Here is a 27,145-nt window from a genome sequence, read left to right on the forward strand (position 1 = left end):
CCGCCGCCGCCGCCGCCGGGGGGGCCGCGCGCCCGCGTCACCACGGCAACGGCCCCGCCTCCCCGCCCTTCGCGCCGTACCGCCCCCTGCCGGGAGCCGCCCGCACTGCGCCCCGCGGCGGGAGCGGGGACTCATGGGAAGTGTAGGCGCTGCCTGTGGCGCACTCTGGGGGCGGAGCGGCCTGAGGGCTACCCAATATGGCGGCGGGCCGGGTCAAGGCAATGGGCTCCGCGCCTAAGTAGCCCAAGCATTACAAGTGAGCCCCTTCGCCCCCAGCAATTAGCACCGCGCCCTCTCGCGCCTCGAGGGAAGACAATAACCCAGCCTCGAGGCAGAGCTGGGAAGGGCTCACTGTGCCCAGAAACCGTGCAGAGTGGCGGGATCCTGGGTCCCAATGGCTTGGCCGGGATGGTGCGGCGCAGGCAGGGACCCCACGAGGAGACTGCCCAAGGCTCAGGGCCACGCCTGATATGTGATATATTCGGTGTGCCAGCACAGAGGGAAGGGGGCAGAGGTGATTTTTGATCCCTGCCGTGCCCGTGCCCCCGCTGTGCGTCAGCGCGGCCGCGTGGGCCTGGGCCAGGGCTGCCCTGCACCGCGGCACACTGAGAGCTTTGTCCCGGGCCCCTTCGGCCACGGCGGAAAAAAACTGAGAGAGAGAAACACTGTGAGACCGAGGGCAGCGCCGTTCGAGGGGGAGGAAACAGATCATAATCTCCCTAACGAACTCAGCTCATCTCAGTGCAGAGATGGAGTCGTGCAGAGCTTGCTCCCCGGGGCCTGTTCCAAAGGCGACCCTGGCTCTGTGCCCCTGGCTGTAAACACCCCAAAGGCACAGCTGACTGGGACTGTATTTATACAGAGGTGCTTGAAAAACTAACCCAAACGATGGTGTGTTATTGGGGCTTTTTTGTTTTGTTCTGTGTCCCTCTTGGCCCTCCACACACCAACCAAAAATCTGCTGGTGGGGCCACTTTCCACAGTTTGTGGCTGATTCCTTTCAAAGGGCTCTTTCACACAGGGGAAATCCAAACCCTGCCCGGCCACGGACAGAGGGCTGGTGCCTGCAGGGCCACTAGTGTGTGGAGCAGCAGGTCTGTGGCCATAGGCTTCAAAAGCTTTATTAGTTTCTGTTAACTAAGTGGCTCCAGTACTATCAACCACTGCCAGGGAACACAGTGGTAGCTGTAGTTAGGGACACCTGGCGTGGTGTGGGGTGACGAGAAGACCCTGCTTGGTCAGTCCAGGTGTCCTTGGCTGGTGGCAAAGCCCCACACCCTGGAGCACAGTGAGTGATGCAGAAGGGTTGGTGTAGAAACCAAGGGGGAACTGCAGCCCTGGGCCACACGGTCCCGACCCAGCAGCGGCTCTTTTTTAGTACAAGGTGTAAAACAGAGCACAAGGAATTGAGTCCTGCAGTCCAGAGGAGAAAGTCCCACTGCCCTCTTCCCAACACTGGGCTGCCTGAGCCTCCTGGCACGTGGTGACTGCAGCTCTTCACTGATGGAAATGGGAGCACCTGTGCCTTATGCAGTCCCCTGTAGGCTCTGTGCTGGTCCCCATCCAGAGATCGCCACACTGACCGTCCACTTGGAGGGACAAGCTGAGCCCTGCCATTCCCAGCTGGGCTCTGCCATCCTGGTGGGCTAATTGTTGGGCTCTGTGGCCATGGTGTCTGCATCTGGAGATGGTGACGTGCTGCTGTTCCCACCGTTGCTCACGTTTTCCTTGCTGTTTTCTCTGGTGGGGTCATTGCCTTTATCCTCCACCCTCTGCTTGAGTTTGAGGGAAGAATCTCTCCGTGACAGAAGGGGCTGGTAGCCAGCAAAGACTCCTCCACTCACGTTTGTTCGCTTGTCTGGGGGTGGACAGAAAAAGAGAATTGTTTACCTGGGGCCCAAACTGACTGTTCAGCTGAGAAAAAGGTTTGTGGAGTCCCTCCGTGCAGGAGGCATTGCGGTATCTTCTCTGAGAGTCCTTCCAGCCACCAGATACCCCCAAAAAGGAGAAGATGGGTGGGGGCGTGGGCTGATGCCCAGCATGGGGGAGGTCCATGAGGGGTGGTCAGCTGGCTCAGCTGGTCTCCTACCTCCGGGCCCGATGGGGTGCATCAGTCGGTTCATCTGGACGTTCCAGTGCTTGACGTTGGTGCTGGCCTGTCGCAGCTTCCTCTGGGCAGCCTGGCAGGGCATGGAGGAAAAGGTGATCTGCTACCCCACTGGGACCGTGGGCATGGGTTTCCCTTCCCTGAGTAAGCCTGCATTGGAGGTTCCCTCTGGGATGGAGAGCCAGTTCACGCTCCTCTAGACCTTCTGCTCCCCCTCCAACCCTCCCCCCTTCACACACTCCCACTGCTGACATCCCTTTGGACAGCAGCGCTTTGTCCCAGGGCAGGGCACGCTTGTGCCCCTGCATCACACCGTGCCTGCACGTGGCACAGCTCAGAAACCCCCATGGCAGTTCCAGCTTGGTCCTCCCCAGTATGGAGGTGACTCTGGGAGGGCTGGAAAGTCCCCGGGGTTCACCGTGTAAGGGGATGTGGCACGGATGTGATGCTCACCATGACATCTTGGTCCACCCGCTGCCTGTTCACTCTCACTTCTTCCAGCTGCTTCTGCGCCTCTTCCAGACACTTGTTCTTGTTCTCCATCTCCTGCTTGAGGACTTGCTTCTCCCTCTGAGTTCTGATGATATATTCTTCTTGCTCCTCCTTCAGCTTCATCAGCTCTTTCAGCTTCTCCTCTTCCTCAGCCAGTAGCCTGACAACGAAGAGCAGGAGGTGAGGATGTCTCCCTGCCACTTCTTCCCTCAGCTTTCCCTGTCCCAGCCTGCATACTGGGAAGTCACCAGCACCCCCCAGTACCCGGGAGCACTGAGCTGCCCTGGGAGCAGGGCTGCCCAAGGATGGGGAGGGCTGCCCTGGTCCTACCTGGCCTGAGCATATCTCACAGCCTCCTCGTCCTGCCGTGCTTTCACCTCCTGCTGCAGGGCCTCCTGGAGCCTCTCCTGCATGTCCTCCAGCTCCAGGATGCGCTTGCGCTGCCGCTCTGCCTCTGCCTCCTTCAGGACCATCTCTGCCTGCATGGAGGCGCGAGCCTGCAGCGGGGACAGGAGCCATCAGTGGGCCAGGCCACCACCAGTGTCCCCAGAACCCACTGGTGGAGCGGGCCAGAGCAGGGGCAGCCCATGGTGACAGGTCCAAAGCAAAGCTGTTTCCCTGCTCAGGGGACAAGCTGAGTCATTTGGAGCCAGTGCTGGCTGTGAGGTCAGAAATGGGCTCCCTGTCCAGCCTGGCACCAGCATTTGCCTCTCACTGCCCCCCATCTAAAGCCCCTTGAGGCAGGTTGTCCTCATCTCCTGCTCAAAGGGATCTCGGGCACAACAGAGCCCAGAGGTGATGGGTGGCAGCAGCTCTGTACATCCAAACCCCTGGGCTGCCCTGGCCAAGGGAAGGAGAAGGAAGCCCCCAGCCCCTGAGCACCACAGCCCATGTGGGATGCACCCACCTGCTCGGCCTCCCGCAGCTGGATCTCCAGAGTCCTCTGCATCTCCTCGTGCTGCTGCCTCCGCCGCTGCTCCTCCTCCTGCAGCAGGATCTCTGCCTGCCTCTGGGCCTCCTTGAGCAGCTCCAGCTCCTGCAGCTTCCTCTCCTTTTCCTCCTGCAGCTGCTTGAGCCGTTGTGTCTCCTCCTCCTTGGCCGCCTTGCGCTGCTCCCGCTGCTCCCGCTGCTCTCGGCGCTTCTGCTTCAGGTCCTTGTGCAGGGACTTCTTTCCCTCGGCCTGCAGCCGGATGGCAGTCTGGATGGCTGGAGATGGAGGGCACAGTTAGGGGGGACACACAGGGGGCATGGGGAAGCTGGGGAAGGGGCGTGGGGTGGGCACAGACCGAGCGTCCACTCCTGGCGCTGCCGGGTGTCCGAGGCGCTCATCTCGTAGGTGCGGGACACGGTCTTCACACAGAACATGCACCTCTTCCCATCCCTGTCTGGCAACACCTGCAGGGAGAGGAGACAGCACAGCCTTACCCCCCGTACCCCACCTTATCCCCCCATCTTTAGCCACAGGACTGGCTCTCCCATGCTCATGGGTGTGAAATTGTGTGTTCTTGGGTCTCTTCCAGGGGTCTGAACAGTTTGCTGTCCCCAAGCTGAGCGTGGCCCGGGCTGTACCTCCACACAGCAATGCTTGTCCAACGGGATGCTCCCCTTCTTCTCCTTCCGTTCCTCACTCATGTAGTAGGACAGGACACTGGGCTTCAGCATGAACCACCGCTCCGACCAGTTCCTCCTGAGCTGGCCCTTCTTCCACAGGTAGCCCTGCACCCGACAGACACAAAATCAAAACAGGGTGGGAGCAGGATGGAGCTTGTGCCCCAGAATATGTGAGCTCCTTGCCTGTTTGAGCACGTCCTCGATGACCTCCTGGTACACCTCCTCCACGGCCATGCTGATGGCCTCCTGCTCGATGCCTCTCAGGAACCGCCCCGAGTTCACCATGTCCAGGAACTGCCAGACCGTGAGGCCGCCCTGGCCCTGCGGCTCCTGGGACAGGTAATCATCCAGCTCGCAGGAGTTCAGCTCCACGTTCATGGCTGTGCAGATCTTCTTCAGCAGATACTCCACCTGTGGGGAGGAGGACACTCGGTGACAGTGTCTCTGTCTGGGGACAGGGCTGTCCCCACCCTATCAACCCATTCTGGAGAGCCCAAGGCCACATCTCTCTCCAGCTTGGAGATGCAGGACCTTGATCCCAGAAGGATAACCCTGTGTTGAGGCATCCCAGGCAGCAGGCTGGAATGGAGGAGACTGCAGCTGGGTTAGAGTTTGACCTCTACTGAGAGGTTTTTCCTTTCAACCCCAAGGCTGGGGTTAAGGGATGTTTTGTCTGGTTTGTCTGCAGAGTAAGAAAACTCTGTAGCAGTCAAGAGCCTGAAGGAGTACAGGCCAGCACTGTTGAACCCCATTCAGGACTGATGTCTCACTGCTTCCCAAAAATCACTGGGGAGGAGCAGGGGGACAGGTCCCTATGGAGATAAGCATCATTTTAAAACTGCAAATAAAAAGAGTCAAGGTGGTTGACATGGTGTGGGGAAGACTTACTCCAGCTCAAGTTTTGCTGACAGCTCTCCTCTGCCCTGGGGGCAGGCTGGGGACTGAGACCAGTGGGTGACTGCAGGGAACCACGCAGGAAGGTGACACACAGCAGGGTCCCCACACCCAGCTGGATTTTTTATGTCATTTAATTGTGAAAAGGGCAAGAATGGAGTGCTGGTGCTCAGGATGATTCAGTTTTTCATGGTCTGGGGAACAGGAAACTCCTCTCCCAGGGCACAGGAAGTGCGGTCGCCCTCCTACGTCTGCGCAGCACGGTGCTTCTTGCCTTTTTTCTCCTCCTTTTTTTTTTAATTTTAACTTTTCTGCTGATCTCAGGAGGTTGAGGGGTAGAAGACAACAGCAGCCATTTGCCCAGCCAAGTTCCTTCTGCTGAGGCCACTCTTGGCTTCTGCACGTGTGCATTCTCCCCAGACCTGCCCCCCTTCTCATGGGGGTTTAATCTGACCCCAGAGAAAGGGAGAACCTTCCCCCCTGAATGCTGTGGAATTTGGAGATTACTGCAAGGCTTTTCTTTGGCTGGCACCTCACCCTTAACACTCCTCATGCTGGGCAGGGGCTGAGCACTGGTGGCAGTGGCCAGGAGAGGGACAGCCAGGTCTGCTCTGCCACTGCCCTCTAAGCAGGGGAGCACTTTGGAGGGGTCTCCCCTCTGAAATCCCCCTCTTCTCCCTGGGCAGTGGGGGTGGCTGTGGGCACAGCAGAGGTGTCCAGGGCAGACAGCCCCCTTGTCCCACCCCCAGCCTCCTCTCTCTCATCCCCTGGAACACCACATCTTGCAGGATGCAGTGGGACATGCCAGGGAGCAATAGTGTCACCCACAAATGGGGCTCTGCCAGCACATGGAGCCCTGGGAGGACAGGGCTGGGGGGAGAAGCAGGTCCTACCTCATCTGGCACCATGACAAGAGGGTATTTGTCTTCAGACAGAAAGTTGAAGAGACACCAGAGCTTGAAAGCATCCTGGTGGGACACAACGCTGTTCCCGTTCCGGTCGGGTTTGTAGTTCTTCTTCGCCGTCAGCGTCCAGCAGAGCTCATCGAAGTTTTCTTTGACAAAAGCACCTTCCTCCACCTGCAGGCAGGAGTCAGGGGTTGAGTGGGGAGCTGAAGAGCTATGGAGGGGAGTCTGGGAGAAAAAGTGCTAGAGAGAAGAATCCCTCACTCCTAAAATCTGTCCATGGGGTGACTGGCAGCACCAGCAGGAACCCTGGGGAGCAGCACAGGCAGGATGACGTGGAGCTCTCATCCTCAGTGCCTCCATGATTTGGGGTTTCTTGTTATCCCATTCAACCACAAAGAGGAACTGAGGAGTGAAGGGAAGCCAGCAGGAATGGTGCCTCCACCAGCCTGATCCCTGCTGCTGCTCTTTAATTGTGTCCTGGCACTGTGAGCTGCCTCGGGCAGCACATTTGGTGCAGATGGGTCAGCTGTGATGGGGATCAGAGGAGCTCTGGCTGTCCCTGGGTGCTCTATCCCAGCTGTGTGAGCACAGGAGCAAACTGTGGCCTGTAGCAGCAAAGCTGGGGGAGAACCTTTGGGTGACAAAAGCTAAAAGCTTCTCTTACTAGGAAAACCCACTTCCCCCTTTTCAGGCTGCCTCTGGGATTCTATTAGCCCTGGTGAAAGCAGAAGGGGTGGGTTTAAAGATCACCTTCCGAAGAACCACGGAAGGATTTTGGCAACTGGAAGGATTTTGGCCACTCTGTGATGGGGAGATTGGGCTGGGCTGACCTTGGGCAGCTCCTGCTCTGGGCTGAGGGAGCTGGGGAAGGCTTTGCCCTTGCTTGCTGCTGACCAGATCCCTGCAGCCAAGACCAGCATTGCTGGACCAAGCTGGGCAGCTGCTGACCAGGGGCACAGGGATGGGGACTGGCACAGGACAAGAACACCAGGAGAGCCAGGGGAGTGAAGGGTTACTGCACCCAGCTCTGGCCCCTTTCTGTGAGCACACAGTGGAAGAAAGCTGTCAGTCATTCTTCCTCTCCTCACGTGCCTGGAAGAAACAGCACCCACAGACCAACCTCTGGCTGTGTCAGACAAAGGTGTCTTTGAACCACAGAAAAAAAGGGAGAAAGCCCCTGCCCACCCCAGCTCTGCAGCTCATCCTCCTCCCTCTGCTCTTTGCCAAATGAGGTCACACCTCAAAGGTGAGGATAAAAGGGGCTGATTTCTCTCTCTGAGCCCTTCAGGAAATGTGGGCAGAGATACTGCTCCATGCAGAGCTGTGACGTGAAGGGATGACTCCATCCTTGCCAGGGAGACACTGAGCATTAAACATTTCTCACTCCTTTTGGCATTCACCCATCTCTCTGCACCTCTTTCCACCCACCAAGGAATGTGGTTCCCAAGAGCTAAGGGGACCTCCCAGGAACCTCCATGCTCTCACGTGAGGAACAGCAGCTCTGGGGGATGACCAAGGAGCTCACCTTGTCCAGGATGTACTTGTTGAGGTAGGGCATGTAGCCCTGGCTGGACACAGGCCCATCATCATCATCACGGAAATGCTCTTCCAGTGCCACGGGGTCGTGGGGGATGCACAGCACCGTGTACAGGTTGTGAGACAGCACCTGGCCAAGCACAGGGGGTGGTGAGAAGGTGAACAACCTCCAGCCCTGCCCCAGCACATCCCCAAGGTGCCACCTCCTCACTCACCCCCCTGGGGACTGTGCCCTGCGTGGCATCACCTCCTCAAGGTTTGGGTTTGGCACAATTCTCAAATGTAAACCTTATAGAATCATTTAGAAACAAGCAAAAATCGAGGATTTTTCCACGTTAGTTTCTTTTCTTGGCACATGAGGAACTTCTCTCTTGAAAGGGCTGTTTCAAACCTCTCAGAGCGAACAGGACTCACTCTGATCTAGGAAAGCTGATAAGCCACCCCAAGCCATGCATTTGGCACAAACATGGCCCAGCCTGGCAGCAGCCACTGTCTGCTGGGGACACAGAAAGATGGAAACATGAAAATAGGAAAGACTGGTGAGAAACTAAGCAAAGGTTTTGTCTGGAATGGAGAACTGGAGACAGACCACCCCCAGAAATACTCAGCAAGGCTTGCCAACAGCCCACTTTGTTCAAATGCCCCCAAATAAAGCATGTTGACAAGCTCATGCATTTCCCATGTGCTGGAAAGCCTGGAGCAAGGCTGCCCATCAGCACCAGCAGCATCTCTAGCTTGTGGTGCTCTCCTTGCCTTTACATCCCAGAAGCAGGAGATGGTTAAACAAGTGACTGACACTTCCCCACTGCACCAAGATCTGCCAATGCAGCTTGCCAAGGGCTCAAGAGAGGGGCTGGAGGAGATGGAACAGCATCCCTACTCCTCTTTGCAGGGCTGGAAATTTCCTCCCAGCAGCAGAGGAGCTGCCTGAGGCCATGGTGGCTGCTGCAGCTGGAGACAGTTCTTGCTCGACCAGATTTTCATTCTCTTTTCTGCCCTTTGGACCAATGGGATCAGCAGGACTCCACCCTGTGCTCACAGAACAGGGCTGTAGCCCCGAGCACTGCTGCTGCACTGTGCCTTTTGGGGCTCAGTGCAGCCCCAGGGTCCACACAGCGGTGGAAAGGCTTGGGAATGTCATGGACATCCTCCAGGATGGTAACCAGTCCATCAGGATGAATTCAAAGTTTGGGAATTGTATCCCATTCTGTGTTTCCAATGTGGACCCTCATCTCCATCCTTCACCCCCACTCCCAGAGCACCCCTAAAAAACCCTGTGAGGTCTCACTTGTGACCCTGGCCGTGGGGGACACCCTGAGCCCATCCATCCATCCATCCATCCATCCATCCATCCATCCATCCATCCATCCAGGCTCCCTGTGACCCAAAGCCCCTCCTGTCGCAGGGCTGTCACTGACAAAGGGAGAGGAAAGCCCTGGCCTGGTCAGTGGTGGCATGGCTGGAGATGGGAGAGGTGAGAAACCCTTGCAGGCTCTGAAACAGTGACAGGAGGAGGAGAACAGCGGGGGAAAGGAAGCTAGAAAGCAGTTTGCTGGTACAATCTTTCCCCTGTGGCATGCAGGGGTCTGCCTGCCTCCTCCTAGTGCCCTGGATTCCTCTGAGCAGCAGCCTTGCTTCTGTTCTCCACCCTCTCCCACCGCTGTCACACCCATCACCCATGAGCAGAGGAGCCCAAAAGCACCAGGGCAGTTCCCGGTATTTCCAGCCACGCATGGCCACACTGAGGGACCACACCCCACCTGCACCCACAGCCCTTCCAGCCCCGCCAGGGAGAGGGATGCAACGGCACTGAGAGCACAAAGTCTTCCCAAGAGCAGGGCTGTGGTGTGCCTGTGCTGGGAGCAAAAACTTCGCGAGCTCTCTGGGCGCGCGGCACCGACCGCAAGCTGTCCTTCCTTCCTGTGACACACACACCTCCACTGCCAGCAGCATCTGCACACGCCTGCCTGCGCAGAGGTGCCCCAGCAAGGAGCCTAACGGCTTCCCACAGCTGTGTCTTCATGCTGGAAACCCCAACACCTTCTCAGAACTGCCCGGAGCGCGGCCGGAGCTCCGGCTCTGCGCCCCCAGCCAGCTCCGGGGCTGGCTCCGTCCTCTAGGTGCAAGCCCGGTGTCTCTCCCACCCCTGTTCAAGACCCTTCGTGCAGCAACACGCCCGGGTGAGGGAGAGAGCACGGCGCAGCTCAGGGCTCAGCACCCTGGAGGGGTTTGGAGAGGGCTCGGTGGCTTTAACACATTGCTCAGAGCAGAGGGACCCCGGATTCCTCCCTCGCTGAACCGCGGCTGGCCTGCGTAGGCTGGGGCGAACTCGAGTGTTTCTGTGGGTGGAAAAAAGCTCTCCCCGGCCTGGAGACAGTGGGAAAGTCATCCAGAGCTGAGCTGTGCTGTTCAGTGACCTGCTGCCAACCCATCCCGTCACTGAGGGCGCGTGGGAGAACATCCCTGCCCCTCCCAAGTGTCCCCCTGGGTAAAGTCACTTCGGAGACGCCATCCCCAGCATCACCACGGCGCCCACACCACGTTTGCAGACCCTGCATGAACTGTCCATGAAATTGCCATTAAAATCAGACTCTCTGTGGCCTCAGCATCGTCACAGGTGATAAAGATGTCTCAAGACAAGCAGTGCTGGTCCTTTTGGGACCATCCCATGCCTGGGCCAGACTCTGGACCCAGAGCAGTGAAGGTGCAGGGGGTGCTGTGAAGGGAGCACAGCAGCCCCTCTCAGGGATTAGCAAACCGAATTAAGCTCTGGCCTACTTGAGGATTTTCCTTAATTCCTTCAGCTATTTCTACAGTTTTAGCAGGTGAGCGTGGCTCGCAGGGCACATGCCACGAGTTCTGGGGGGCAGCCAAAGGCTCTGAGCCGCAAAGGCTGAGCAGGAAGACTCTGCCTCCCCAGATCCCTGCAAACAAAACTCTTAATTCTGTCGCAAAACACACCCCCCTGCCAAAGACCAGCACCTTCTCTGCAGTCTGCCCTGGGGAAGCCCTATAAAATAAAGGGAATGGAGGAAAATGGGGTTTTTTTGCAGAGGTTCAAAACGGTCTCGCAGGCTGGCAGCAGCTGCCATGTCCTGACGCAATACCTCCCGTGCTCAGCACGTTCCTGCTCAGGTCTGCTCTCTCATCCCAGACCCCGGTACCAACCAGCACTTCCAACCCCAGCCTAAGAACCAAAACAGATGAAAAAAACACATTCCCACCGCGTGCAAGGGTTAAAAAAATCAATTATTCTCAGAGCCAAGGGGCTCGCTGGTAGGTGCCAGCAACCCTGGCCTGGGGGCAGACAAAAAGGTTTTTAAAGCTGTGATGGGTTTGATGAAGGGCTGAGGGCATGAGCCCTCTCTGAAAGCTGCTAGGAGTGGGGAGAGGGGAAAGCGGAGAGTTTTTAAAAGTGCTGTGTTACTTCTAGCCACATCACTGAGGATCTTTTGTTAAAAAAACAACCTGTCCCTACCTCCTGACCCACTGGTTCAGCAAGGAGAAACACAGGTGCTCCGGCAAGCAAGAAAATGTAAACAGAATTTGGGCTCTTAGCTGGCCATAAAAAGCACACGAAACTGATAACTAAAATTTCGATTTCTTATCATTTTTACCTAGAAAACACATCTGAGCATGAATTCCCCCCCCACCCCATTTTTTAAAGGGAGATGCCACAGAGCCTGAGAACTTCACCCGAACCAGCGTGGAAGCAACAAGAAGATCTTATCTTAATATTTAACAATTTCTCCGCGGAAACCCGCGGGGATGCAAAGCAGCACCGGGCTCGTTCCTCCGCTCGCTGCCCACCCTCCTCCATCCGTGCGCCGGAGCTCGGGGGACTCACTTTGAGCTGGGATTTGGACACCTTGCCGCTCTTCTCCACGTCCAGGGCGGTGAAGGCGTACCAGATGGACTTGAGCAGCTCGGCTCGCAGGTCCATGGCTGGCGGCGGCGGCGGCGGCTCTGCCGAGCCCGCGGATCCGGTTCCTGGAGCCGCCCGGGCGGGCGGGACCGGGGCGGGAGCGCCGCCTGCTCGGGGCGCCCCGGGAGCCCCCGGGCCCCATCGCCGCTCCCCGCACGGCCGGGGCTCGCCGACCCTCTGCCGAGCTCGGCTCAGAGATCAAAAGATCCGTGGTAATTTGCGTTTTGGGGTGAGAAATCCCCGCTCTGGCTCAAGCAGCAGCTTCGCCGGGCAGCCTTTGGAAGGGATCGGTGTCACCCGGCGAGCGGAGGCTCGGCCCGTGGCGCCTCTCGGGCTGTGCCCGGTCCGTGCCCGCGGAAACATCTTTCTCTGCAAACTCCTCTGGGATGTCCGAAACACGGCCCACGCGGCTGCCGGGAGCCTGTGCCAGGTCAGGTTTACAGCTGGACTCGAGGATCTCGAAGGTGTTCTCCAGCTCTGTCCACGCAGCACCCAGGGCAGTGAAGGGACTGAAGGCACAGGACACCAGCCCAGGTCTCTCTCCCCAGCTCAGGGGAGGATGTAGGATGTGTTCACAGACACGGTTCCCTAAATCTAGGCTTGTAGGGGTCCCTGGAAGAGGCAAGGCCTGATGAGAGATTTTAGGGACATGTCTTAGCCCCTCCAAGCCACACGCTGAGGGCTCAGAGGGTACAGCTCGCCCTGCTCCCAGCCCTGCTCTGGGACAGCTGCTGCTTTGGCAGGACATGTTTGGTCAATTCCACAAATCTCCTCAATGTCCTCAATTCTTACAGCTGCTGAACACACTGTCCACCCTCTCCTCCCAGCTTCCACCAAAGAGAAGAGAGGTCCTTTTAAAAACCAAATTTTGAATTTGTTTTTATTTCAACTCAGCATTTACATCCAGGTCTAGCTCAGCTCCTGGCAAGTGCTGGCTGCTCTGCTCCACAGCCAATGAATCTGCCATGGAAGCCCTGCTTGAAAAGGAAGTGTGACAAAGAGATGGGAGAACTGCTCTTGGAACCATCCCAGTGCTGGCTCCAATGGCAGGAACTGCTCACCCTCCATACCGAGCTCAGGACAGGGCTGGCTCTGATGGGCCTTTATTGCTTCTGTGCAAGTGCTGCCCACTTCCCCTGAGCTGGAAGGGTGGGCAAGAAAGGGGAGCTGTTGGGCCATTCCTAGAGGGAGAGGGCAGGAGTGCCCTGAAGAGAGGCTGCTGCTCAGAGCCCAGGAGCAGGCAGCAGCTCAGTGTATCTGCTCTCCCTCCCCGGAGGGAAGAGCCCTTCAGACAGGGTCACCCCAGCAGCCCTGTGCCCCCTCCGTGTCCCAGCTGGCACAGGGCACACGCTGGCACTGGCTCAGACTCTGTCCCTGCCCCGCCACCCCTGCACACGGCAGGCTGGGGCTGCCACTCCCCTGCCACAGCTGCCCTGCTGGCCTCAGCTCCCCTGCTCAGGCAGGGCTGTGTCAGGTGGCACTGGCTCGTAGTGGATGACTGCTGTGGCCATGCTGAGGGCTTCCTCCAGGCTCTGCTGCTCTTCCAGCTGGGGGAGAGAGAGAGAGAGAGAGAGTGATGAACCCCTAAAAGGCAGCTCAGGGTGGCTCCCAGCAGGACACAGGGGTGACACGGGTGTGAAGCAGAAGGGCAGACAGGGGTGTTGACAGAGGAGCATTCTGCAATCCCAGCAGGATGTCCCTGTTGTCCTCTGCACACAGGGTCTCTGGGAATTAAGGAGCAAGCCCCCTAGGTGAGCAATGATGCAGCAGGGCCTGAGAGCAGGCAGTGGGTGGCCAGGGAGTGAAGGGGACAGTGGCAAGAGCCATGTGGTACCTGCACAGCAATGTGGGTGCCATGGGAGGTGGCCAGCAATGCCACCTGCTGATGACAGAGCGGGGTGATGCCCGACTCCTCTTCTGCCCCAGAAGCGACTACGGCCACCTGGAAAAGGTCAGTTAATCATGTTTTAAATGAAAATGCAGCTCTCTTCTAGCAGAGGAAGCCTGCTTCCTGGGCAGTCCCAGCTTTGTCTGTACCTCCTGTGCCTCGGTGCCATCGGTGCTGGCCACAGTCATGGCCCCAGTGTCACCAGCTGCCAGCTGTCCCTCGGGCACGGCGAGGACCCCGCTCTGCGTCACCACGCCGATGGCACTGCCCAGGGCCTGCAGCTCCTCCTGAGACAGGCTGACCTGGGGGTGACAGCAGAGCTCAGGGAGTCTTAGGCAACCTCCGAGTTTAGCAATGCATTGGTCTGGACAAGGAGGAAACAGCATCTCTGCAGGACTCAAGGCACAGAGAGCTCCAAGGACTTTGCCCAGCACCATGGATAAAATTGACAACAGAGAACTCAGAGTTTGAGTCTTCAGCCCTCCCCCTTCCACCACATCTTCCCATTCAGCCTTTTGTCTCAAGCCTGGATGGGGACAGCTCTGTGCATTGCAGCAGCAGGAGCATCTCAGGCTAAGAGGAAACAGGTCACTGGTGGCAGCTGTTTCCCTTGCCCCGTGCCACAGAAGGAAGTTTTTTCCAGTCAGCACAGGGGCAGCTGGTGGAGGGAAGTACAAGAAAAGCACTGCTGTATACAAGTGATGACAAAACATCTCCAAATCCAGCCTGGGTCAGCAGAGGTGGGGAGCTGCAGGGAGCCAAGGGCTGCCAGTCACCACACAAACAGCGAGAAACCCCATCAGCAAGGGGGGCACTGGGACCAGAGACCCCCCAAACCAAGACTGCAGCAGTGGGTGAGGCTGTAGGAGGGAGCCCTCAGGGCAGGAAGAGCCCAAGAAGCTCCAAGGTCTGAAAAAAATGCTGGAAAAAGAAAAGGCCCTGCAAAGAACATCCTGGCTGAGTAGAGGCAGAATCTCACTTCAGATATTAACTGCTGTCCCTGACATGCTGAAGGTGTCTGTGTCCATACCTGCTCTGTCCCATCCTGAGAAATAAGTGAGATTTGTGTAGGCACAGCATCTTCCTCTTCATCTTCCTCCATCTCTGACAGGAAAGCAATATGCTGACTCTCCACTGGAGAGCCTCTGTCAGCAGCTGCAGCAGCTGGATCAGAGAAGGGGAAGAGCAGCACTATCAGAGTGTGAAACCACATGCCTGCTCTCTGGACGTGCCTGTGGTCTCAAGGGCTGGCAAAGAGCACAAGACCATGATGACACCAGTGGTGGCCTGGGAGGAAGGACCTTTACCTCTCCCTGTAGCACAGAATGGGCAGGGGCCCGTTCCCAACCTATTCCAATAGATCTGGCTTTGATGGGGAGGCACGAAGCCATAGCACACATTTGGGTCTGAGGGGCGCGTCTGCTTTTGCTGTCACCTCCCTCCCCTTTGCCACACCTTGATGGGGGAGTGGCTACTCACCCCGCAGCTGCTGCTGCTCGTAGAGAGCCTGCTCGCTCTCCTCGGTGGCCTCCAGCTCGCCGTGGCTGCTGCGTTTGTGCATGGCCAGCGTGGAGGTCTGCCGGTAGGTCTTGCCACAGCTGCTGCACGTGTAGGGCTTGCAGTGCGTGTGCACCACGTGGTGCTTGTACAGGCTGGAGTACTCTGTGAAGCGCTTCCCACAGCCCGGCACGGTGCACAGGTAGGGCTTCTCTCCTAGGGCAGAGGCCACAGAGCTGAGCTTCACCCTCCTCATGCTCTGGGGAGGGATTCTCCACCAGAGCAAATAGCTGGAGACAGACTGCTGGAATAACAATCAATCCAATGAAGCAATTCCCACTATTTCCTCCAACTCCCTGGCCACTCCCAGATCCACCCCTGCGACGTTCAGCCTGGAAATGCCCATTCCAGCCCCACCAATCTCCCTGCTGCTGGCTCCCTCCTACCTGTGTGGATCCTCATGTGGTTCTTGTAGTTGGTGGCGCTGGTGAAGCCCCTGCCACAGCCAGGCTCTGCACACATGTAGGGCCGCTCGCCCGTGTGCGTCCGGATGTGAACCTTGCGGATGTTGGACGTGGTAAAGGAGCGGCCACAGCCCACGAAGGGACACTTGAAGGGACGTTCACCTGCATGGACAGAGTGCTGTGGGTGACACCTGCCACCATGCAGCCACCTGGAGACCTTTTCACAGGGCTGTCCCCTGTGCAGTTCTTGCCCCGTGCTGCTCACCTGTGTGCGTGCGGATGTGTTTCTGCAGGTCCCCGGAGGTTTTGAAGGCTTTGCTACACAAGTCTTCTGGACACTTGTAGGGTTTCTCACCTGTGTGTGTTCTCACGTGGCTCTTCAGACCATACCCTGTCCAGGACAGAGACCACAACTAATTTTGTAATGAGAAGGAAACACCATGACAAGCTGAGTACCACCCCTCAGTCCATGTACCTGAGTGTCTGTGTTGTGTCTGCAAAGCTTGAAAGGGAAGAAATAACCAACCCCAACACCACTTCCAGCCTTGCTTCCACCATTATCTGCCCAAAATCAATAAAGTCCCAGCAGGCTCCAGTGCTGTGATTCCCTTGCTTTAGATGCTCTGGATATTGTGCTCTACTGGGTTGGACAGAAAATGAAATCTGCTCAAAACAGAAATCTGTTACCTGTAGCAAATGCTTTCCCACAGCTTGGGAAGTCACACGTGTATGGCCGGTCACCTGTGTGAGCACGTTCATGTACCTGGAAAAGAACAGATCCCTAATATGAGATCCAAGGGAAGGAAGAAAGAAAACTGTGGGAAAATGCTGGTGGGGAGAATCTGAAGTTCCCTGTTGGATTTCACCTTAGCCAGCTGACACATCTGGGTCTCCTGGAGAGCTCAGCATGTAACTCAGCTGCACACAACAGAGCATTCTGCTCTGGCAGTGTAACCTGGGACTGGTCTGGCCAGCACACTGCCATGTCACCTGCTTTACCTTGAGGTGGTGGGCAGTGGTGTAGAGGCGGCCACAGCCTTTGTACCCACAGCGGAAAGCTCTGCTGCCGACCTGCTGCCCCTTCCTGTGGCTTTGCACCTCCTCCTCCTGCAAATCCTGCTGGAACAAGTACTGGAATCAATCCAGCAAGCCACCACAGCTTCACCAAGCCCACACAAATATTTCCCTCCTTGCCATACATATGCACTGCTGCAGTTATCTTCCAAAAACATGTTCCTACAAACCAGCTTGTACCCACATGGTGAAGCCCAGGTGACGGGGCTCTAGGAACCTGCATTTCCCCCTCCCACTTCCCAAGGGGTTCCCAGACACAAAACTCCCTTTCTCAGCTCATTTGAAAGATGTGCAGTTAGTATTTGCTAACTCAGCAGAGAAGCCACAACATTTTTATAATTACTGGCAAAGAGGAGTTCAGCCTAGTTCCATTCACTGAAAAATTCAGACCTGGGAAGAGATGTTGCTGGAGTCTTTACTCTTCACATGGCAGGTGTCTGTCACTCCCTCCTCTTCCTCGTCAGACCCCTGTGAGTGAAGCACAGCACTGTTTGTGTGTCCCCATACACAGTGGAGCAGGAAGGCAGTGACAGCCACAGTGCCACCCCACCCTTCCCCAGAGAGCAGGGGCTGGGCCTGCTGCAGCAGGCAGGTCTGTGCCCAGCTCAGCACCCCTGGCAGCCCCTGCTCCACAGCCTGTGGAGGTGGGAGGAAAAGGCAGTACCTGGGACATTGAGGTGGGACACTGCAGTGACAGCACACCAGGATCTGAAGCTGCTTTGGTTTTGAGGCCTTCGTCACCATGGGGACAGTGGCCATGTCTTTGCCACTGCTGGCACACCAAAGGCTGTATGACAGCAGCTCTCCTCCCTTCCCAAACCTGAGCCTGCAGCAGGTTAAGGGTGGCAGGCCCAGCACCCCACGGGACCAAGCAGCCCCGTTGTGTGTCCCCAACTCCAGGCACCCCTCAGCAGTGGCACTCACACTGGAGCCTGTCCAGTTGCTTCTCTCAAACAGGGAGGGCACAAACTCAGGCCAAGAGGTGCTGTGCCCTCACCTTCCTGCCATACTGCTGCAGTGCATTAATGGTGTCCACATCAAGGCCATCATCTTCCTCCTCCCCAGCCAACTCCTGCAGCCCAGTTTCTGTCTGCACTTGCAGGATGGTGCTGCCAGGTGCCAGGATGACAGGATGGTGGATATAGGCAGTGGAGCCATCCTCCAGCTGGACAGCCTGGAATGTGCTGGGTTCATAACTCTCTGCAAGAGGAAACATTCAGGTAAAGAGCTGAAAAAAAATTCAGCTGAAAAACCCCTCAGTGTGAGGCAGAAAAAAGTGCTTCATCTCCCCAGCCTTGGAAATCTGAGACATTTCAGCAGCTTCCCTCCAGCTGCCAAGGAAAGAGCAGGGAGTGCTTTACCTTTAGCTGTGCTGTGTATGAAGGCCATGCTGCCATCCTCCAGCACCACTGGCTGCCCATCTTCAAAAGCCACAGCCTCTAAAAGGAAAGGAAAACATCCACACACTTTCCTGGAGGACCCAGCATGGGGAATGCTGTGGCAGTTGAGGCTGCCAAGCAGAAGAGGACACAGGGCTGCCTGCTTGCCCTGAAAGGCAACCACAGCTGTAGGTTTTAAGACACCATCTGAGCCCTTCTGATGGGAATGATGAGATTTTCAAGGCTTCATGCACAGATTTGCCTCTTCCTTTGCTCAAAGGAGTGATGCAGTGTCTCACTGGGCTCGTGGTGTGACACAGGGAGAGCCCACAGGTGAAATGACACAAACATTTGTCTCCACCTCCACCAAATTCACCTTCTCATCAGATGGCTAACGACTTTGCAGGCAATGCCCTTGTTCACTCAGCCTCAAAACCACAAGAAAGAAAACCCCAAAAGAAACCCTCTGCTCATATGGACTTTTGAGAGCTGGAACTGACAGAGGAGCCCAAATGCTGGAGCACTGAGAGCTGCAGCCACATCTACAGTGTCCTTCCAAACAGAAAGAGGGCAGGTGTGTTCCTCACCTTTCTGAACTGTCACCTGATGGATATAAGCTGTGGTCCCATCTTCAAGTTCAATGACTTGCCCTTCAATCAGCTTTTCACCTGGAACAGTTAAAACATAGCATCAGCTGCTGAGCCCAGCCCCTCTGTCCCACAAGAGGGAGAAATTGTCACTTCTGGGCTCTTATGGGTCAGCTTTGCCCCACAGAGACACTTCACTCCCCAGAAATGCTGGCATTGCCCTTGTCTAGAGAGGACACACGACAAAGACCCTCAGGCACCACTTGCTGAGGAGCTGCCCCTCACAGCTCCTCGTGCCAAGGAGCAGACAGAGCACACAGAGAAAACAATTACACTTGTGTTGGAAGAAAAGATCGACTGGCTGTGCTGAGCAGCATCAGCAAGTGCTGGGAGATTTATCTGCTGCTTTGGCAGAGGATCAACTGCTAGGAAACAATTACAGCACCTAAAGGGGCCTAAAGTGCTGCCAGTGTTGGGCTGTAGGGGCTTACTGCAAAGCTGTAATCATGACTGTAATCATGACTGTACCGCCATCCGTAATCATGAATGTAATCATTACCCAGAGCTCTGGTGCAGAGAGCAGATTGCTCCATCCCTCTGGAGAATCCAGGCTGGTTTCACCTGGAGCATAAGGTTTGAGAGGGGGGCACACAGCCTGGTGCTCCCAAGACAGCCCAGCTCCACACACACAACAAACCTGCAGTGAGTTTGCACAGAAAATAAAGCAGGAGAGCAACCCCCAGGACACGGAGCTGCACAACTCCTCCATCCTGTTCTGCAGGCTGGGAAACGGCGTGCTCCTCTTCCTGGGAGCAGTGGGTGGTGGGGAAAGGGGCACCTCACCAACACCAGGTAAGGGCAGGTGTGGAATTTGGCACCTCTCTGAGTGGGAAAGGCACTGCTGTGAACCAAACCCGGCACACCAGTGATGCAAAACCACCTGCTCAGCCCAGGGGAAGTTCTGGTGGAGCAGAGCTCTGCAGGCCACAGCATCAGCTCCCTGTTCACAGCAAGCCTGGGAAGAACAGGGCCCTTCCAGTCTGAAAAGAGCTTTATTTTCCACAGCCACAGCTCTCCCGTCTCCACAGCTTCATTTCCAAACCAGAGGCATGTTTGATTTGTATTTTATTTCACACCAGACTTCAGTGCAAATCCAACAGTCACCAGCTGCCCGTGCCAAGTGGCCACACACGTGTGACACCTCCCACGCCGTGAGGGGCACTTTTGGTGACCCTGACTCTAATTCCAGAGCCAGGAGGAGCCCTGACAGCCCGAGGCTCTGTTACCTCTGGCAGCCTGCTGCAGGCAGGCCGTGCTGCTGTCCCCAAGGGTCACTGCTGGCAGCCCCAGGCTCTCCATGCTGATCCCCACACATGGATCCTGCCTGGCAGCACGGGGGGCCCACAGGGACACGGGGCCGTCGTCTTTGCTGCGAGCCTTAAGTAAAAAGAACAATTCCATTTCAATTTCTGCCCTTGGTTTCTCCTCCTCCTCTTTTAGTTTCTCCACTTCTGCACGCTAGGAAAGGCTTGAATGGCCTCAAAAGATTTTTGAGGTGGTAAAGGGTTGAGATGGACAACGCTGCATCCTTCCCACGCTGAAGGCAGGCAGGGATAAGAATCTATTCCACAGCCAAATATGAAATAAAGCTTATCAAGCAAACTGAACTGACAGACTCTTCTTAGAGACAGCACAAATGTCACATGCCAGCCCCTCCCGTCCTCCAAACGATCTGCAGGGTTTCCAGGTACTTTAAATCCTGAACCTACAGGCTGAGCACGTCCTGTGCTGCAGGAGAGAGGGGCAGGGTGATGAGCTTTATTCCTCCTTCTCTCCTCCCTTTCCTGACTAATCCCCAGCCTTCCCAGGGACAGAATTCCAGGCTCTAAGCAAATGATGCTAAAGCCTGCACACCCCCGGAGCACATTTCGCTGGAGGCACTCTCTGCTGATGGCTTATCTTCCAAAGGCGCTGCAGCGCGTTCTTCCTCAGCCACCTCTGACACAGCCAAATCTTTGATCGTTTCATTTCCAGCGACGAGGCAAAACCGCCCCGTCCGTGCCCGCCGCCGCTCGGGGCCCGCTCGGTGCCGCCTCGCCCCGCGCTCCCCGCACCCGTCCCGCCGGGAGACGGGAAAACCGTGCCACGGGCTGCGAGGGCAGGGCCCGGGGGTGGCGGGGACACGGTGGGGGGCTCCCCCCGCGCGGTACCCGGGGGCTGAGGCGGCTCCGGGCGCGGCCGCCATCGCCGCCCCCCATCCCCCACACCGACCTGAGCTACCCGCCGGGCCCGGGTCCGCCACCGGCCCGACGTGCACCGCGCGCGGCCCCGCAACCCGCATAGCGGCGGCGCCCCCGCCCGCCATACAGGTTCCGGGGCGGGCCGGGCCGGGCCGCGCGCGCCGCCCGGCGGCCAATGCAGGGGAGGCGCAGCCGGCGGCGCATGCGCGGTGGCAATGCTGAAGCCACAAGGCCCCGGTTTTCCCGAGCTGCCGCCGGTACCTGCCCCGTGGCCGGGACGGGCAGCGCTGCCGCCCGTGCCCAGCCTGAACCGGCAGCTCCTTCCCGGCGGCCGCTGAGGCCAGCCCGGGGCTCCTGGGATACACTGTGAAGCGATGTAGAAACTCCTGTGCCGGTAGTCCGAGACAGGGGGCAAAGAGACGCTGGTTGTTTATTACTCCTCGTGCCTCTCCCCTCATGGCGGCCCCGGGGTGCCGCTCCCAATATGGCGCCGCGCGCGCCAGTCTCGCGAGATCTCGCCACTATTTATAGCGCGGCGGAGCCACTTCCGCCCTTTCGGTCCGAGCAGCCGCAGCCATGAGGTGGGTGCAGCTCAGCGTCTGCTCCGCGCCATCCGCCGCCATCCACCGCCATCCGTGCCCGGTGGGGGCCGCGGGGCCGTCCGGGCGGCTGGCGAGGCGCGATCCTCGGGGTCGATCGCGGGGGGGACCGCGCAGGGACCGGGGCGGGCTCGGGGCCGCGTCCCGGGCGGGGCCGGCTCTGAGCCCGCGCTGCCGTTTCCCCCCGCAGCAGCAAAGTGTCCCGGGACACCCTGTACGAGGCGGTGAAGGAGGTGCTGCACGGCAGCCGTGCCAAGAAGCGCAAGTAAGAGCCGCCGACACGGCGGGACCGGTCGTGCCACCCCGGCCTCGGCCTTGCCCCCTCCGTGCCCGGCCGGGCCTCACCCGGTGCCTCCCGCAGGTTCGTGGAGACGGTGGAGCTGCAGATCAGCCTCAAGAACTATGACCCGCAGAAGGACAAGCGGTTCTCCGGTACCGTCAGGTTCGCCATCCTCTCGCTCCTACCCAGCCTTCGGCCCGGTCCCGCTCGGGGCCGCCGCTGCCGAACCGCTTGGGGAGTCCAGCGCGCCGGTGGGGGCGGCTGGACGGACCCTCACCCTGGGTCTTAAAACATGAGGGGAGGTGCGGCAGCCCCCGGGCTGTCCCCACCGGCCTGCTGGGGACGGCAGGATGCCCCGTGCTGCGGTAAGGTGTCTCCGTGCTGGCTCTGGACACGCGGCTGGGGCTGGCTGCTCGCTGACTCGGACCTTCTTTCCTTCCTTCCTTCTCCAGGTTGAAGTCGACGCCACGGCCCAAATTCTCGGTCTGTCTGCTGGGAGACCAGCAGCACTGTGATGAGGCCAAAGCAGTTGATATTCCTCACATGGATATAGAAGCTCTGAAGAAGCTCAACAAAAACAAGAAGCTGGTGAAGAAGCTGGGTGAGTGTCCATAAGGTTTTTCCCTATGCTTAGATTTCGGTGTCATGGTTAGTTGCAGAGCTGAAAAGCTGAGCAGAGTCAGCCCCAGTACCAAAATCTGCCCAAAAACTATTCAGGAAAACCACCGGGCTGTTTCCAGTGCAGGTCTGACAGATCAGTGCTGCAGGAACGGGGCTGGTTGTCCAAGGAAGGGAGAGACACAGAAAATGTCCCTGCCAACAGTTTCATCCTTTGCTGTGTCCCTCAGTTTCCTGGTCGGGGAGCTGGAGGGCAGCAAAAGCCAGGAAACACTGGAGGCAAGAGTGTGCTTTAGTCCTGCAGTTCTTGTGTGAGCACAATGAAGTGCACTCATTTTCCCTTGGTCAGAGAGAAAATCCTTCCCTTCCTGGGAGCTCCAGAGTCCCTCTGTGCCTTCCTCAGGCAGACAGGAGCTTGGCCCTCAGTCCTTCATGGGCCATGGAGCTATGAGCTGTTGGGTGATTGTTGGCCAGGCCTCTCCCAGTGGATCCTCTGTTGCAGAGCTTGGAGTTCAGTGTCCCCTGGGCTCAGCAAAGGACAATTCCTTCAGGGAACAGGATTTGGAGTCACTGTTGAGTGGGGCTGGGCCTGGCTGCTGTGGCAGTCATCCCTCAAAGATTGGCAAAACCAATTCCAGTTCTGGTGGGACCCAGAGAATGTTGGATTCATCTGCAGGGGGGAGTTGCATGATCTCAGCTGGGTCCCTCCTGGCAGCTTGGAGTGGGAGCAGGGTCCATCCTTACTCCCTGGCTGTCTCCTTGCAGCTAAGAAGTACGATGCCTTCCTGGCTTCCGAGTCTGTGATCTCAGCTGGGTCCCTCCTGGGAGCTTGGAGGTGGGAGCAGGGTCCATCCTTACTCCCTGGCTGTCTCCTTGCAGCTAAGAAGTACGATGCCTTCCTGGCTTCCGAGTCCTTGATCAAGCAAATCCCTCGAATCCTGGGGCCTGGCCTGAACAAAGCTGGGAAATTCCCTTCTCTGCTCACCCACAACGAGAACCTGGTGGCCAAGGTGGATGAGGTCAAATCGACCATCAAGTTCCAGATGAAGAAGGTAAAGCATGGCTGCAGTTGTGCACCTGGGGGTTGTTCCAAGGCTCTGCCGTCTCTGCCTTGGGCTGTAGGTGTCCCTCGAGTGTTCCTCAAGCTGTGGCTGGTTTCCTCCAGCAAGGGGAGATGGTACCCACAGTGTTCCATGGCCGGCCAGAAAGGAGAAATAATTTAACTGTGGTTGATGATCTTGGAGCAAACGATGAGGAGATGGTTGGATGCTTCAGTGCTGAGCACAATCCAGTGTATTAATGCTGCTCCCAGCACGTGGGTGCTGCTCACGGGGTGGGACCTGGCCAGGGCTGTCCCTGGGTCTGAGCACGAGTGGGACTTTGCTGGGGGTGAATTTGGGACTTGGCTCTGTCCAAGTGAACTTGGGAGCAGCTCTGTGGGGACACATGTGGGAGGACACAGCAGATGGGAGGGTTTGCAAACGCTTGAGCATTTAAAACAGCTGAGCTAGTGATGTCCTGACACTTGGCCTGTTGGCTCACTCATAAATCCCTGTGCCTGCAGCCTGGGGAGCATTCCAGGCTGCTCAGAGAGGAGGCTTGGCCTCTGCCACAGTGCAGAGGGGGCTGGGGCTGGCCCAGAGGCAGGAAGTGAAGCTGGTGTGGGCATGTCCAGAGCACAGCACAGCCCAACACGCTGGTGAGTGAGGCAGCTCTTTGCATTGCCTGTGAAAGCTGTACCCCTGTCTGTCCCCAGGTGCTCTGTCTGGCTGTGGCCGTGGGTCACGTGAAGATGACAGAGGACGAGCTGGTCTACAACATCCACCTGGCCATCAACTTCCTGGTGTCCCTGCTGAAGAAGAACTGGCAGAACGTGCGAGCTCTGTACATCAAGAGCACCATGGGCAAACCCCAGCGCCTCTACTAAAGGGGGGCAGCAATAAACTCTGCAGACACCCACAGCTGTGTGTGGTTCTGTTCCTCCAGAGCTCCTCGGGGAGGGTTTGCCAAAGAGCTGCTCACTTCTTCCTGGGGAAAGCCTCAGATGCTGTGTTGAGAGGTGAATTCCAAGTGGGATGTTGGAGGTTTTGAGGGAAGGAGCCTCACCCCCCTGCATTCAGAGAGGGAGGGGAAGGAGCCCACTCTCCCCCAGAGCAGAGGTGTCCCAGCAGGTTGGGCTGTGGCCCCAGATCCCCCTGTGCCCACAGAGGGGACCCTTACCTGGTGCAGAGCTCACCTGAGTCCCTGCAGAGCCCAGCCCTGCTCAGGGGGCTGGTGAGGGCAGCAGAAGGGTTTAAATACAGGTGCCCCTCAGCAGCCCACACCTGCCCAGGTGCAGCTGCTGAGGACTTGAGCACTGTCTGCAAGTCCAGGGGTGCTGAAGGACAGAGCTGCAGCCCAGCAAGGGCTGTTTCCCTCCCCTCTTCCCTCTGAGCCAGTCTAACTCCATGTTCTGGCCTAAAAATGAATTTTCCTGCAATTAAATAATGTGCGTAAATAAATACATTGTTCAGGGACTGGAGAGCTTAAGGAAGTGCAGCATTTAAGCTTCTGGGGGGAGAAAAAAATACTTTGGGCCCTGGAAAAGCTTGTCAGCATCCGAGGGAATAAAACAATGAAAATAGCTCTGGATCCTGCTGTTAGAAACCTTTAAAATAAGCATCAGAGCCAGTTTTTGAAAGATCAACACAACACCAAGAAATTCCATTTAATAATTAAAAAAAGACAATACAAAATGCAAACATTTCTTTTTACAAAGTTCAAATAACAATTTTTTTTCTTTTAATCAAGTGCAAATAACTTCATTAACTACATCTTGCTCATCACTTTAATAGTTTCTGCTGGAGATGGCAAGTCCTGGCCCGCTGCAAAAGGCAGATATAAATACTCCAACATGAACAAAAAACCCAAACCAAAACCCCAACAACCCTAATTTTTTTTTTTTTTTTTTGACTGCTTCAAAACCTTGATCCCCGAGGTGGCTGATGTGGGTTTCAGCCTTTCAAACCCATTCTGAGGTGGGGGTGGGTGGCTCCAGGGGCCCTGTGGGATTTTGGGGGCTTTTTTGAGCTGTTTGGTGAAAGCAGAAGGGGGAAGCACCATTACCAGGTGCCTTTGGCCATTCCTGGAGGATTTGCTGCCCACCTCATCCTTCCACAACAGGGGAGCAGAGGTGGCTGCTGTGGTGACACAGGTGACAGCCAGGACACACCCCTGATGCCCCACAAAGGCAGTTGGGCAGTAACCTGACATTAGATGAGCCAGGGTTAATCAAAGTTAATGAACTCTGGTGGGCACGAGGGGTGTGGCACTCCAGGGCACCACAGCAGGGTTGGTCATTCCTGGGCTGATTTTATTTTTGCTGCTGTTTTTTTTTCCTTCTAAATGCAAAGGACCTTTCAAAGGTCACTGTCCCAGAGCCACAAAACCTCTCCAGATCCCTACAGCAGCTTTTGTGCATTAAAGCAGCTGCTTTCAGACAGCAACCAAGTGACAAACAGCTCAGCCCACAGATGTGGAGCTTCCAAACAGGCTGGGAGCCGGCAGCAGGAGGGGAAAATCCACAGCTGGGATGAATCAGGACAGACTTTTCCAACTGACGCATCTTGGGGACAAACCTCAGCCCCTGTGCCAGTGCTCAGCCCGCCTGCAGCCCCTCACAGAGCCCAGGAGAGGCTCCTGGGGTGCTGCAGCAGTGTGGATCAAGGAGGGAAAACAGGGATGAGCAGCTGCTTCCCCCAGATGTGGAAAGATGGACCCAGTGGGACACGCAGAGCAATAAATAATTGGTTTGTTAAAAGCAGGGCTGGGCTCAGGTGTGGGCAAAGGGACAGTGAGGGACAAGTGGGGACAGTGGTGGGAAGGGACCTGCCACTGGCAGAGCTACAGGCAGCTCAATCATGTTTAGTCCTGGCAGCTCCAGGCCTTTGAGAGGATGAGGATGAAGGTATGGGGAGGATGACAGCTGAGAATTGGGCTGGAAAAGCAGGGAGGCATGGGGAGGAGGAGGAGGAGGAGAGGGGTGAGCAGCAGTAGCAGTTGCCTGTCCCTGGGAGTTCTGTCTGTCCACATGAAGATGCTGGGGGGACAAACCCACCCGTGGTGTCCACCTGGCCATTGTCCCCAGCTGAGCCTGTCTGGGGGAGGCAGATGCAGTGAAACAAGGGCTGGCAGGATGGGTCTTCCCTGGGATCTGCACCCCACTCCCTGGGGAGGGACTCCCACAGCATCCCTGCAGGGTGAGGACACACAGGGATGGGGCCAAAAATGCCTGGTGGGGCTCAGAAGCACAAAAGCTCCCCAGGTCTGTGAGGGTGGCTCTGCCCAGGGGGATTGCTGTACCTGGGGGAGAGATTTTGGGGCTGAGTGGAGAGCCAGCTCCCCTCTCCTCCCAGCCCCCCAGACCCAGCCTCAGCAGGTGTTGGCTCATCCCTGAGCCCCTGCAGGGAAGCAAATCAGTTTGCAACAAGCAGGTGACAGGGCTGAGTTTTGATGCCCCTCGCAAGGAGGCTGGAACAGCACCCAAACTGTGGCAGATGAGTCTGAAAGGACCAACTCCACCCCCATGGATGAACCAAGATGCCTCCAACTTCCTGCAAAAACTCACCCCATTGCACCGAGCAGAAGAGGCACCGTCTGCCCCCAGAGAGGGGTTTTTATCGGGGACAAACGTGGCAGAAAAGGCCTGAAGATGCCATCACGCTGGTCAGCACAGCCCAGGGCCCTGCTTGCTCTGGGTGGGTGGTTTTTGTTTTCTTGCAAACACACATTCTCGTTTCTCAGGCAGTTATAAATATTGTCGTTTCTAGTAGAAAAAAACAAACAAAAAACCAAAAAAAAAAAAAAAAAACCAAAACAACTTCCCTCTAAATAATATAAGGAAGACTCAAATGATTGCACTTAATACATATGAAAAAGGTAGAAAGGAGGATATCCTAGTGCACAAACATTAACTCCTGCTCTTCTCGAAGCTTGCTTTTCCGAGTTACTCTTTGGCAGAGCTTGTAACAAAGTCTGGTTTCTTGGCACAAGTGTCTGGGGTGTGGG

At 56.9% G+C, this 27,145-nt stretch overlaps 3 protein-coding genes across 9 annotated transcripts; 1 reads left to right on the top strand and 2 right to left on the bottom strand.

Moving 5' to 3' along the window:
* Positions 1-1,105: 1,105 nt before the first annotated feature.
* On the bottom strand, positions 1,106-11,613 carry DEF6 (DEF6 guanine nucleotide exchange factor). Its single transcript, XM_041468154.1, has 11 exons — positions 11,396-11,613; positions 7,538-7,678; positions 5,998-6,183; positions 4,394-4,621; positions 4,169-4,315; positions 3,886-3,994; positions 3,507-3,805; positions 2,930-3,096; positions 2,561-2,759; positions 2,090-2,180; positions 1,106-1,858 (listed from the first exon to the last, which is right to left on the bottom strand). Exons 1-11 carry the CDS (start codon positions 11,489-11,491, stop codon positions 1,647-1,649), a joined length of 1,875 nt encoding a protein of 624 aa, XP_041324088.1. The 5' UTR covers positions 11,492-11,613; the 3' UTR covers positions 1,106-1,646.
* A 755-nt stretch (positions 11,614-12,368) lies between these two features.
* On the bottom strand, positions 12,369-20,980 carry ZNF76 (zinc finger protein 76). Of its 7 annotated transcripts, none has more exons than XM_041466827.1 (15): positions 20,864-20,980; positions 19,649-19,799; positions 18,363-18,443; positions 17,758-17,835; positions 17,394-17,596; positions 16,787-16,864; positions 16,322-16,438; positions 16,010-16,085; positions 15,588-15,713; positions 15,305-15,484; positions 14,841-15,074; positions 14,392-14,525; positions 13,511-13,663; positions 13,308-13,415; positions 12,369-13,020 (listed from the first exon to the last, which is right to left on the bottom strand). In XM_041466827.1, the coding sequence occupies exons 2-15, from the start codon at positions 19,719-19,721 to the stop codon at positions 12,916-12,918; spliced, it is 1,746 nt and encodes a 581-aa protein (XP_041322761.1). In that variant the 5' UTR covers positions 19,722-19,799; positions 20,864-20,980; the 3' UTR covers positions 12,369-12,915. The 7 variants fall into 7 exon arrangements, with proteins under 7 accessions (XP_041322761.1, XP_041322751.1, XP_041322797.1 ...); XM_041466817.1 differs by lacking the exon at positions 20,864-20,980 and adding an exon at positions 20,634-20,712; XM_041466863.1 differs by lacking the exon at positions 20,864-20,980 and adding an exon at positions 20,277-20,347.
* Positions 20,981-21,123: 143 nt separating this feature from the next.
* Positions 21,124-24,060, top strand: RPL10A (ribosomal protein L10a). Its single transcript, XM_041466875.1, has 6 exons — positions 21,124-21,183; positions 21,392-21,466; positions 21,563-21,643; positions 21,934-22,082; positions 22,979-23,151; positions 23,856-24,060. Exons 1-6 carry the CDS (start codon positions 21,179-21,181, stop codon positions 24,024-24,026), a joined length of 654 nt encoding a protein of 217 aa, XP_041322809.1. The 5' UTR covers positions 21,124-21,178; the 3' UTR covers positions 24,027-24,060.
* Positions 24,061-27,145: the final 3,085 nt, after the last annotated feature.

Source organism: Pyrgilauda ruficollis, unplaced genomic scaffold (genome assembly GCF_017590135.1).
Source record: "Pyrgilauda ruficollis isolate IOZ18807 unplaced genomic scaffold, ASM1759013v1 scaffold100, whole genome shotgun sequence".
NCBI lineage: Eukaryota > Metazoa > Chordata > Aves > Passeriformes > Passeridae > Pyrgilauda > Pyrgilauda ruficollis.